Raw genomic sequence first — 12,792 nt, forward strand, 5'->3', positions numbered from 1 at the left:
GTTTCTGGCCAGACTAAACGGGGCTTCAGAGGGTCCTAGATGCTGCAGGAAGCCACTTCTCCACCAGCCATCCACCTTCTTTATTTCTAGTGGGAGGGAGGCAGGGCTCTCACAGGCAATCCACCTTGAGTGAGTGACCCTCTCGGGGTGCACCTCTCCTACAGCCGTCGGGGGACTCCCCAGCATACCTGGCCACTCCGGACACAGGCCAGGCCAGAAGGCCACAGCTTAGCTAGGTTTCAGTTTTCCAGTCTACAGCCTCTGGCCACAGTGAAAGCGCCAGTGTGAAAGGAGCCAAGGGACATGGCCAAGTCCCCAAGAAGCAGCTATAGGGCCAGGCCTGCTGGGTGTCCGGAGCTATCCAGAGGGACCTGGCCTGGACAGCTGTGCCTTGCTATCCACTTCCTCCTCAGGGGAAGGCATTGGGTGACCTGGATTCCCCCAGAACCCACTGCCAGAGCAGCCAGGGCATGCAGAGCCCGCCCCTCCTCAGGCAGCCCACCTCTGCGGCAAGGCTAGGTCCACGCACAGCTGGGAGGACACGCTCCAGCAGCTCACAACCGTGACCTCCAGCCACGGCTTCCCAGTTTCTCCTGTGTCACGGCTTTGCACTTGGTTGGTCTGAGCTGGTCCCAATGCCACCAGACCAGGTGCCACTGGCCACAGATGGGAAGGGCAGTGCTAGGCGTCGTCCTTGCAGTGGGCTGGGCTGGCCGCCGGGGGGCGCCGGCCTCTGGCGTTGCTCTCCCACTCTCTCCTCACCATGACGTAGAGGCGCATCGCTGCCTGGGCGTCTTGGACCTGGTGACATGCAGTGATGCTAACCACCCAGCAGCTCACAGCCAGCTGGTGGTGCCCACCCACACCGGAGCTTCCAGCTGCCTCAGGGGGCAGTTCCCGTAATAGTAAAGGATGCCAGGAGCCTGGCTCTGCAGAGGCAGGGCGGGTTCCTGGGCAGCACTATGCAAGAGGCGTTTGTGGCTGTCCACATGTACTCGGCCCCCAGGGCTCATGTGCTACAGGCTGGACACGTGTAGCAGTGTTGGAGGGAGGGGTGCAGGCCCCAGCGTGGCACTGTGGGGGCAGGGAGGGGGACCTTGGAGAATGAAGTGCAGTGGGAGGTCATGGGGGGAGACTTTAGAAGCCCAGGTAGCTAGTTCTCCAGGTCCCTGTCATTTTTGTTATGAAAGCAAGACGTCCCTGTCCTCTGCTTCCTGTCTGGCCACGGGATCTCCCCTTTCCCACACTGCAGCATCACTGCTTTAAGAAAGCCTCTTTTTTTCATAAAGTGCCCAGCCTCAAGTAGTTCATTAGAGTAATATAAAATGGACTAAAACAGCCTTCTATTAGATCAAACTTTTCTCCAAATAATTACAACATGGCACATTTTGCTGGTGCCAGCTGGACATAACATTTCATAAGCCTCCTCTGCAGTCTCTTCCAAACCAGAAGCTGTGTAGACCCACCTCTCCTGTGTCTGCCTGCGTAAATCTGGGTTTCAAGGTCAGGGATAGCTTCCACCCCAAGATTGTCATTCGACAACACACTTACTGAACAGTGCTCTGCCTGCTGGACGCTGAGCCCCAGGATTTTCTCAGAGAGTAGCTTCAGAGATGGTCTTCCACTCTGCAGAGGGGAGGTGGTCCACAGTCAGCTGGGGGCGGCACCTCCACCTGACCAGCTCTATTCAGGGCACTTCTGAGTTCACCCAGGGGCTGGCAGTTTGCCTTGCACAGGGAGCCCCATGGCCTCGGGACTGCAGCACCAGTTAGGACTGGTGAACCTCACCCCGCCCCGCACCCCCCATAAACCCTTGGCTCTCTCCCCCTGCACCCTGTAAATCCCCGGCCGGCACCTGTAATCCTGGCAACCGGCATGCCTGGGGGCAGTAAGAGGTCCCTTGTCTGAGGTATTTCCCCATCCTCTGAGATCACATCCACCTCTGCTATGGCCACACCCTTCCCCTATATAATCTCTCACTTTCTGCCATAAGCCCTCTTGCTCCACCCCTCTCCATCTTGGGTGGCATCTTCTCCCTGAACTGTGTGGAGTTTCCTTTCAGCAGACCTTAGTGCACAGGTGACGGGTTTGGATGTGGCACAGTCCCACCAGTGCCTTCCCAGCGCGATCAAGTTCCCGGTGGATCTCCAGCACAGGAGGGGTGGGTGTGGGGCACCCGGCGGCACTGTGCCTCCCTCACCAGGACTCACTGCAGAGATGAGCATGAACGATATGGCCTGCCCACACTCACCTTCAAGCTGGCAACCACCACAGTGCTACTCTTTCTTTTCTGGCAATGCTGAGGCCTGAACCCAGAACTGTGCCCATATGCCCAGCAGTGGGCAGTACCCGACCCTGCTTTCTACAAGGAAAGCCCTGGGCTCAGCAGACAGGCCCAGGTCATGAGAGCAGCCCTCGCCAGGTACCTTCACTCTCGCCTTGAACGGCTTGTACTTCTGAGTGTCCCGGATCTTCTTTTTAGGATGATCAAGAAACAGCACCTACGAGCAGGAAATGACAACAAGCACCCCCATTTCAGTTTGTACACAGGAGGCCCTGTTTCTAAACAGCTTCTCACAGAGCCTCAGTGCTGCAGGCAGCACACATGAAATAAAGGGCCAGACAGGAACCTGGATCCCTCCTGTCCCAGTACTGGAGGTGAGTGAATCCAGGGCCTCACCCTCTACCTCTTGAGCCACACCTCCAGCCCAGCTTTTTGTGGAGTATATGAGTTGATTGCCGTGAAAGGTTGAGTGGAAAGCTCAATCCTGTAAGCTCGGCAAGTATCAGATACACATACTCTGTGGGGGGGCAGGGGAAACAGTAGAGGAGAGACTGCCTGCTGACCGGGTAGGGCACCGCAACGCACACTACTGCTGGTAGTCCCTGAAGGTGAGTCAATGCTTTTAATATTTATTTATTTATTTATTTTGCCAGTCCTGGGCTTGAGCTCAGGGCCTGAGCACTGTCCTTGGACTTTCTCAAGGCTAGAGCTCTACCACTTGAGCCTCAGCACTACTTCCGGCTTTTTTGTTTGTATGTGGTACCGAGGAATCGAACCCGGGTCTTCGTGCATGCTAGGTAAGCACTTTAACCACTAGGCCAAACTCCAGGCCCTTAATATTTATTTTATGTTTTTTTTTTTTTTTTTTTTTTTTGAATGGGTCATGGGGCTTGAACTCGGCCTGGGCACTGTCCTAGAGCTCTGCAGCTCAAAGCTACCACCCTATCCCTGGGCCTGGTCACTGTCCCTGTGCTCTTCAGCTCAAGGCTACCACCCTACCCTTGAGCCAAGCCCCACTTCCTATTTTCTAGAGGTTAATTGGAGATAAAAAGCCTCAGGTCCTTTTGTGCTGGGCTGGCTTTGAACCTTGATCCTCAGATCTCAGCCTCTTGAATAGCTAGGATGACAGGCGTGAGCCACCGCTGGCTGCTCTTCTTCTTCTTCTTATCTTCCAGGTGCTAAGGATGAAACTCAGGACCTCCACAGCAAAACTATATCCTCAGCCTGATTTGTTTTCTTTTTTGGCGGGAGATGGGGGGGAATTCCAGGGTTTTGAACACAAGGCCTCCTGATTACTAGGCAGGCAATCTACCACTTGAACCATGCTCCAGCCCTTTTTTGGCTTAATTTTTCAGATAAAACCTTTTTTTTTTGCCAGTCCTGGGCTGGAGCTCAGGGCCTGAGCACTGTCCTTGGCCTTTCTCAAGGCTAGAGCTCTACCACTTGAGCCTCAGCACCACTTCTGGCTTTTTTCTAGGTATGTGGTACAGAGGAATCAAACCCGGGTCTTCGTGCATGCTAGGCAAGCACTCAACCACTAGGCCAAACTCCTGGCCAGATAAAACCTTTCATTTTTGCCTGGACCAGTCTACCACGATCCTCCCACCTATGAGCCTTCCACACAGCTTCGACAACAGGCCCATACCACTATGTCCAGCTTCTGCCTGTGATGAAGTTTTATTCGCTTTTTGCCTCAGATGGCCTTGAATTGTGACCCTTCTGATCTCTGCCTCCTAGGTATGTGTGATTACAGGCGCCAACCAAGATGCATAGCCCCTCAACACTTATTTTACAAAGCAAATTAAAACCACTAGGGTTCCTGAAACGCGAGGCCTCTCAACACTAGAGCCTTAGGATGCTCAACAGCGCCACCCACTGTGGCCAGGAAGGACACTGCAAGGCTCTAACCTACAGGAGCCTAAAGGGGCAGAGGCTGGAGGCCACACGGCCCCATCTGGGAAAGGCCTTCTAAACTCGCTGACCCTCTCCCACTGGGCAGGACCATAGGTGGCCAACTTGTGAGAGAGGCTGAGGAGCCCTGGGCAGTGCTCCTGGCACACCTTAACCTCAGGGGGACTCCATGCTGCCACCTGCAAGAACTCAAATCTACCTTTTTTGGGGGGGGTCTGTTGTGGGCTTGGACTCTGAACTGTGTCTGAGCTCTTCAGCTCAAGGCTACCGCCCTACCCCTTGAGCCACAGTGCCGCTTCCGGTTTATTGGTGAGTAACTGGAGATAAGAGTCTCATGGACTTTATTGCCTGGGCTGGCTTTGAGCCACCATCCTCAGATCTGACTCCTGAGTAGCCACGATTACAGGGATGAGCCACCATGCCTGGCCCTCTCCAGTGGTTTTTAAAGGATTCCAAGACCTGCTTTTATAGATGCTGTAAAGGGACCACCTAGCCAAGCTGCTGCGGGACCTGGGAGACCCCAGCACCCTAGCTGCTGGGGAAAGGCATCTCTCCTGCAAGCAGACTGGGCTCCCCCCAACCCCCTGCAATTGCCCACAAACTTAAAGTAACCATGGCCTGTGATGGGTTTTCCCAGGAGTCTGGGGGAAAACACAAGGTTGGGCTCCCAGTATTGGAGCAAAGCTCCAGCAGGCACAAACTAGACACAGCCAAGAACCACGAGGACTCAGCCAGAGTAAGCAAGTCCCTGGTGTGAGGGAGCTGTGGTCACAGGGCAGACAACTGGACAGGAGCCCTTCGGCTGGTGCCCTTCACTTCCCTTGGGGAAGGGCTGCCCATTACTCTGGCTCTGGAGTTCTACTGTTGCCAGAACTCCCCAAACAAGGGCTGAGGACAGTCCTTCAAACACAGCAAGGATTCAGTAAATGGCACTGGACACAATGAGAAGATTCCCAACACGGGACACAAAAAATTAAAGATACCATAATACTAGGTGCGGCCGGCTCATGCCTGTAATCCTGATATCCAAAAGAACACAGATCAAAGCCAGCCTAGGTAGAAAAGTCTGAGAAACTTTTTCTCTCCAAAGTGACTAGTAAAAAGCAGGCCTGACAGCGTAGCTTAAGTGGTAAGAGCACCACCTAGCAAGCAAGTCTAGAGAGGATAAGGTCACACGTCTAGAGCCCAGTACAGGAGAGGGAGAGACAGCACATAAGGGTGGTCTGGGGCCAGAGGGCAGGAGGGTGTAGATAGCTTACACACCTTTAAATCATTGTGTACCGCGTGCCCCACCAGAATTCTGCCCTTCAGCATTTCAGCCACTTCTCTCTTCACAACTTCAAGTTTTTCACCTGAAAATCAAAACAACAAAAAACAGTTCTTAGCAATAATTCTCAGAATTAACCAGCCATTCTAAGAGGAGACGTCCCATTCTGTCCCGTCCCCTTCGTACAGCCTTGACCTCGGCTGTATGGGGCTGGACTGCTCGTGGTCAACTCTTACAGCAAACCCTCTCCCCTCCATCTCCACCAGCAGCCAACCTGTGCACCACGCTACACTGCCAGATGCGAGGCCAGACAGGCTTCACTGCAAAGAGACCCTGTGGGACCCACCTCCCCATTCTGCTTCCTCAGCCCACGTACCCCCACTAGCCTTCCTCACTCCCAACCATGGGCCCCTTAGTGATTCAAGAAGGCAGCTTTGGTCCTCGGGCCGGGGCTCATGACAGCCCAGCCTCAGGTGCGTCCTCTTGGGGCCCATACACTAGAGTTCATGGGAAGGAAAGGAGCACAGTGTTTCTGATCAGTGAGGGCTGGGGGAGCATGCCCCGCCCCCCCATACCCTGCTTGAGGTCCTGCGGCCGGATCCCACTGACGGCTGTCCTGTAGTCTGTCACGGGTTCGGTCGGCTTCACGTACTTGTCATAAACACACTTCCCATGCTGGTTCACTAGGGACACCCGGGCTGCGATGCTGTCTTCCCCCTTGGGGCCGACGCCCACCATTTCACAGTCCATGGCCAAGGCTTTCGTCAGGCTGAGGGAAATCAGAGGTGCTGGTAGAAGGCTCCAGGCCCTGCCTGTCACCACTGCACCGCTGTGTACCAGCTGGACAGCCGTGGGACTTGGCAGGGCTGTGCCTGCTCCACTCAAATGCAGCAGAAGAGAGGGGGTGTCTTCTTCCCCAGAGTCCCACCCCCAAAAGAACATTCTGGGCAACCCGGTCGGAGCACAGCATACCCGCTGAAGGCCTGTTCCTTCACTAAAGTGATGCTGCTCTCCTTCTGCCCCAGCTGTCTCCGTGCTATCCTGGCTGCCTCCGGGCCCACAGCAGCTTCAATATCTGCAGGATCCACATCATCAAACCAGATGTCCTCCCTAAAAGGCAAAGGCTGCCGTGAGCGAAGCTGGGCTGGGGCCTGCTGCCCAGGGAACTGTGTGTGGACAGCGGGCTGCGTGCAGGGAAGATATACCCACACACTCCAGCCTGGCTGTGCCAGGCCTTTTCCCCCACAGAATACAAACAAAGCCCAGTGACCCACATCAGTAGAATGACAGCTGATATGTTCTTTGTAATTACTCAAAAGATTATGAAATAGGCAACACAGACGGGCACCACTTGTTGCCATCTGGCCTCCTGGTAAATTTCAACCTTATTTCCACCCAACACCACGTAAATTTCAACCTTATTCCCACCCAACACCACTCTGTAGTTACTACCTTAAGGGGCTGCATCTCCGATTGGCTCAGCAGCTCCATCCACAGCCTGTCCCATGCAACACAGGGAGGCACCCAGACCCTCATCCCTTCCCCTGCAGCAGTGGTATCCTGAATACTAGCTGCCAGGAAGCCAGCCCCTGGTCCTCCACACAAGAGACCGTCCCTTAATTGCCACGCACTAGGCCAAGCATGCAGCACCTTCACTGCCTCCTTGACTCCACAGGGGCAGAGCATGCTGGGAACCAGCTCGGCCCCCAGTGAACCAGCAGGCAAGAAGCAAGAGTAGGTTGCACATATCTTTCTGATTCCAGCATCCATTCATGATGCAAGTTTGTCAGTTTTGCCTGAGAAGGCTCATGCCTGTAATCTGAGCTACCTAGGAGACTGAGATCTGAGGACTGGGGTTCAAAGTCAGTCTGGATATGAAAGTCCATGAGATTCTTATCTCCAATTAATCACCAGAAAACCAGAAGGGGTATTGTGGCTCAAGTGGTAGAGCACTAGGGTTGAGCTGAAGAGTTCAGGGGCAGAGCCTAGGCCCAGAGTTCAAGCCCTACAACTGACCAAAACAAACAAACAAAACTCAGGCCCTCCAAGCGCCCAACCATTTGAGCCATCCTGAGTACTAATGCCACAAGTGGGTTTTTTTGGTCTAAGACTAGTACTCAAACTCGGTATCTGACACCTTTACTTATTCGCTAGTGTTTTATTCATGCCACTGCTCCAAACAGTCTTTGCTGGTGCTTAACCAATGAGCTCTGTGCTAGGTCCCAGAGAAAGCAGTGACCTTAAACCAACATTCCCCATCCTACCTTCTAGAGGAAACGAGTCCACAGTGAGCAAACACTAGACGAAGCAAAAGAGACTAGCAGAGCTGCCCAGACCTCAGCTGGTTAGGCCTTTGCATCTTTCTTCTCAGTGTGAGGATGACAGAGGTCGGGCAGCCAGGTGCGGCACTTAGGGCCATCTCTGGCTAACACAGCAGTCCGTGGCTGGTGACAGTCACCAGCAGAGACTGCAGAAATGCTAATACTTACTCAGTGGGTGTGGCTGGAGTCAAGGCCACAGCTGCCTCCTTAGTTTTCCTCTTCTTGTGCTTGATGTCCTCTTGTTTCAAAGAGATGGCACCATTTGTCCTTTTCTTGGCTTCTTTCTGATGCTCTGCCCTGTTTGATTCTGTGGGAGGTGCCAGAAACGTCCTGTCCCTCTTAGAGGGAGAGGTGACAGAGCCTGCAGTGACCTTGTGGTCTCTCTGAGGGTGTGAACTGCCTCCCTTTGATTTGTCTGAGCTCTCTTTTCCATTCTGTTGGATGAGTTTGGACTGCTTTTTCAGATCTGTCTGAAGAGGTTCTTCTGGGGCCTGTGATTTTTGTTTCAGCAGCTACTTGAAAAAAAAGCAAAATATAAGCCATCTTTTTAATTTGGAAATGACATACAACAGACTGAAAAAAATCTTGTGCTTGTATACATGTACACACACACACACTTGCAAACACTGTCAGCATCACGTTTTTTTGCCTTTGTTTCTGGTGCCAGTCCCAGGCACTGTCTCTGAGCTTTTCTGCTCAAGGCTAGCATTCTGTCAGTTGAGCCACGACACCACTTCCATCTTCTTCTATGTATGTGATACTGAGCAATCGAACCCAGGGCTTCATGCATGCTAGGCAAGCTCTCTACCGCTAGGACACATTCCCAGCCATGATTTACTTTTTTGCAGAAATCAAGAGTTTCCCCTATATTAAGCCTCCAGTCTTTACTTTTAGTCTTGCTGGCTTCAAATAATGGTCCTCCTGCCTCTCAAAAGCGAGCACCGCAGGCATGCACAACGAGAATAGCTCTTTTTGCTCGTTTAATGGAAGAGGGAAGAACCCGGCTGTGTCTGTTCCCCAGCGGTGACCTTGGGTCAGGTCCCCAGGCTCTCCCGGCCTCAGTGACCTGGCTAGGGAAAGACTGGAACAGCTCCCCGTCTTGGGGACGCGGGACCCCCGCAGGCCCCTCCACAGTCTGTACGTGAAGGCGCTCAGGGCCCGGGTTCAAATCCCGGCTCAGTCTCGGGACCGACCTGCGTTTTCTCCCTCGCAGAGGACGGAAGGAGTCTCGTGGAGACCATAAGTAACTACGGGGAGCCGGGACCCCGCGAGGGCGGCGCGCGATGGGGGCCGCTCCAGCCCGGGCCTCACCCTCCGGCCCCGGCCCTCAGCCCCCCGGCCCGCTGCCCCTCCGCCCGGCGGGCCTCCCCCGGCCCCGGCCCGGCCCAGGGTGGGGGGGGGGGGGGGGCCATGCCCTGCCCCGGGGTGGAGCCTCCGGGGGGGGGGGTGGGGCCCCCCCCGGCCCCGCCCGGCCCCCGCTCGGCCGGGCCCTCCCCCGCCCCCGCCTCCGCCCCCGCCTCAGCCCCCGGCCCCGCCTGGCCCGCTCCGGCCCGGGCCTCACCTCAGCCCCCAGCCCCGGCCTCAGCCCCCGGCCCCGGCCTCAGCCCTCAGCCCCCGGCCCCGGCCTCAGCCCCCGGCCCCGGCCTCAGCCCTCAGCCCTCAGCCCCCGGCCTCAGCCCTCAGCCCCCGGCCCCGGCCTCAGCCCTCAGCCCCCGGCCCCGGCCTCAGCCCTCAGCCCCCGGCCTCAGCCCTCAGCCCCCGGCCCCGGCCTCAGCCCTCAGCCCTCAGCCCCCGGCCCCGGCCTCAGCCCTCAGCCCCCGGCCCCGGCCTCAGCCCTCAGCCCTCAGCCCCCGGCCTCAGCCCTCAGCCCCCGGCCCGGCCTCAGCCCTCAGCCCCCGGCCCCGGCCTCAGCCCCCGGCCCCGGCCTCAGCCCTCAGCCCTCAGCCCCCGGCCTCAGCCCTCAGCCCCCGGCCCCGGCCTCAGCCCTCAGCCCTCAGCCCCCGGCCTCAGCCCTCAGCCCCCGGCCCGGCCTCAGCCCTCAGCCCCCGGCCCCCCCGGCCCGGCCTCACCTCCCGCAGCGCTTTCCAGTTCTGGGAAAAGTCTTCCGGGGCCTTCGGCGGGCGCCGCGCGGCCTCGGCGGGGTCGCTCCGCGGGGCCCGGCTCGCTCCCGGCGCCGGCCTCGTCCAGACCCCCGCCCGGCGCTGCCTCCGAGGCCCCCGCTCCCGAGGGCGCGTGCCCGCCGGCCCGGGCCCGGAGGTCGGGGCCTTCGCCCTCATCGCGCGGCCGCCCGGAAGCGGCCCCACGTGCGAGCGCCGCGCGCCCCGCCGCGCCCCGCCGCCCGGCAGCGTCCTCTCCGCGGCCGGCCGGCCGCAGCGCCGGGCTCCGCTGGACGCCGTGCGGCGCGGGGACGCCCGAGGGGGGCCGGCGTCGGGCTCGCGTGCGGGCCGCTCCGGGGCCGTGGCGCGGGACGCCGGAAGGGCGCGGCGGGGCCCGGGGTGCGGCGGGGCGCGCGGCCGGCAGGGGGCGCCGGCGCCCGGTTACCAGGCGTTCAGTGAGGGAAACGTAGGGCCAGGCGTCCACGGGCCAGGGAGCCCGCGGGCCCGAGGAGTCCACGGTGCCGGAGAGTCCACGGGCTGCCGGAGAGCCCGCAGGCCCGAGGAGTCCACGGTGCCGGAGAGTCCACGGGCTGCCGGAGAGCCCGCAGGCCCGAGGAGTCCACGGGCCTGAGGAGTCCACGGTGCCGGGGAGTCCACGAGCCTGAGGAGACCACGGGCCTGAGGAGTCCACGGGCCGGAGAGCCCCCAGGTCCGAGGAGTCCACGGGCCTGAGGAGACCACGGGCCTGAGGAGTCCACGGGCCGGAGAGCCCCCAGGTCCGAGGAGTCCACGGGCCGGGGAGTCCACGGGCCAGAGAGCCCGCAGGCCTGGGACCAAGACCACGCCGCGTGGCCGGGCGTGGGGCACGGAAGTCCGCAGACTCCACCTCCAGGGAACCACCCGAGCACTGCTAGTGGAGCTGGGACCCAGAGTGGGCCAGGGCTGGAGCCGGGAGGTGGGGGGGGACAGCGCCCGGGCCAGAGGCCAAGTCCACCACCGACCCCCAAAATCACTGTGAACTTAGATTCAGTGCGTGTGTGTGTGTGTGTGATTGTGTGTGTGTATGCAGGACCACACCTGGAGGTCAGGAACATTCAAGGAGACCACTCCATCCCGTCACTCACTCCAAAATCCATTCCACCAGCCAAGGCCTCCCAAGTTGATTCCCATTGTGGAGCCAGAGTTGGGCCTAACTCAGGTGCTCACACTCAGGTCCAGCCATGAGGCGCTAAAGGTTAGAGAATGGAGATGTATTAGTTTGAGCAAAAAAAAAAGTACTTCAGACCCATCTTCAAAGTGCAGACATAAGATGTATTAAGTTTAGCTGGGCCCTCGGGGCTCACAGCGGTAATCTTAGCTACTCAGGAGGCAGAGGATTGTGAGGATTGTGGTTCATATCCAGCCTGGGCAAGAAAATCATGAGAGTCTGCTTTCCAATTAACTACCAAAAGGTAGGAAATAGAGCTGCAGCCCAAGTTGTAGGAGTGTTAGCCTTGAGCAAAAGAAGCTCAGGGATAGTGCCCAGGTCCCCAGTTCAAGCGCCAGGATGGACACACGGGCACATACATGCGCGCGCGCACACGCACACACACACACACACACACACACACACACACACACACACAGATGTAAGTGTTAAGTTTAGAGGAAGAATTAGAAATGGGATGAAAGGTGTGCACAAAGATTACCAGTTGTGGGCTTGGCCTGGAAGGTCATTCAATACCTGTGCTATCACTGTCATTACTTTATGACAGCAATCTGGTTCCCGGGAGACATTTCCTCCTGCTCCAGAGTGAAGGTGATTGTCCTAATTTTGGGGTGGGGATGAGGATCTAGTGTACCTTTACTTGGAATGGGGTAGTTTTGGTAATAAAGATGTTATTGATCAATCTTTCCTTTTCCAAACCTAATATCTGCAGATAATTGAAGAAAAATGAGATGCAGGGTAATGGGGGTGGGTAATGGAGGCAGAGAGGAACATGCTTTTCTCCTGTTTTTTATTTAACTTGTTAGCCCAAGTAAAGGGTCAGGGCATTTTAGCAGAAGCAGCTTTCAAGTTCCTGTTATCCCAGTATTAGGAAACTGATCACAGTTAGGAAAGATCAAGCCAACAAAAGAAGAGAAGTCAGAGACCTCAGCAGGCCAGGACAGGCTTTAATCACTGCTTGCGGCGGGACTCCCTCTCACCCTGAGCAGGGTCAGAGAGACAGAGTGGGAAATGTGTGGGGTTGTTCTTTGTGCTGTACTATTGGGGACTTACTGTGCAAACTGTCCTGTTTGGGGTTTGATGGTGGCATGTCCTGCTGACAAGGAAAGTCCTGTGCTTTCAGATAAGGTCAGGAGTGAGGTTTTCCTGAGAACCAGGGGGGTCCCCAAGGGAGGTCTGTCAATGGGCCATAGGAGCAACATGGAGTAGAAAATCTATGAGACTCCATATCAAAAATAATCACAGGATGGCAGGGAGTTGAGCTAAAAGCAGAGCAGTATGGAAGGAAGCAAGCTGAGTCAAGAGTTCAAGGCCCTGAATTCAAACTCCAGTATGGGAGGGGAAGGCACAGGGGCTTCTCATTAGCACAGTATTTATCTCTAAATTCCTGACTCTGGTTTCCCAGGCCTCATTAACTCTCATACTTTCTCAATAAGCTGCAACATTTGATTTTATTTAAAAAAAAGAAAAAGGAAAGGAAGAAAAGCAACCCTCTGACCTTGGCTGTTTGTCCAAACAATTAGTATGTTCTGGGAACTGAACAAGGATATCTTAAACAAAACAAAACAAAAAAGTAGAAAAAAATGACTCTGCTGGGCAAAAATAAGTTAGCAAAGGAAAATACTTTCTATCAAGGATGGACCCCTGTGTTGTAGGTAATAAAATCCACCCTTTATTTAAAGGTATACTCAGACATCTATGTTATA

At 56.3% G+C, this 12,792-nt stretch overlaps 2 protein-coding genes across 2 annotated transcripts in view; both read right to left on the bottom strand.

Annotated features, from left to right (window-relative positions):
* Positions 1 to 65: 65 nt before the first annotated feature.
* Positions 66 to 10,161, bottom strand: Rexo4 (RNA exonuclease 4). Its single transcript, XM_090330892.1, has 8 exons — positions 9,853 to 10,161; positions 7,952 to 8,295; positions 6,435 to 6,572; positions 6,038 to 6,231; positions 5,459 to 5,547; positions 2,427 to 2,501; positions 1,552 to 1,626; positions 66 to 801 (listed from the first exon to the last, which is right to left on the bottom strand). The coding sequence occupies exons 1-8, from the start codon at positions 10,057 to 10,059 to the stop codon at positions 682 to 684; spliced, it is 1,242 nt and encodes a 413-aa protein (XP_090187018.1). The 5' UTR covers positions 10,060 to 10,161; the 3' UTR covers positions 66 to 681.
* A 170-nt stretch (positions 10,162 to 10,331) lies between these two features.
* The window catches only part of Vav2 (vav guanine nucleotide exchange factor 2), a 115,163-nt gene continuing 112,702 nt past the window's right edge, over positions 10,332 to 12,792 (bottom strand). Inside the window, exon 12 of the mRNA XM_090329408.1 lies at positions 10,332 to 10,798. Within this exon, the coding sequence (XP_090185534.1) occupies positions 10,332 to 10,798 (467 nt within the window). The remainder of the gene's footprint in view (positions 10,799 to 12,792) is intronic.

Source organism: Megascapheus bottae, chromosome 3, assembly GCF_031878675.1.
Source record: "Megascapheus bottae isolate mThoBot1 chromosome 3, mThoBot2.hap1, whole genome shotgun sequence".
Classification (NCBI taxonomy): Eukaryota; Metazoa; Chordata; class Mammalia; order Rodentia; family Geomyidae; genus Megascapheus; species Megascapheus bottae.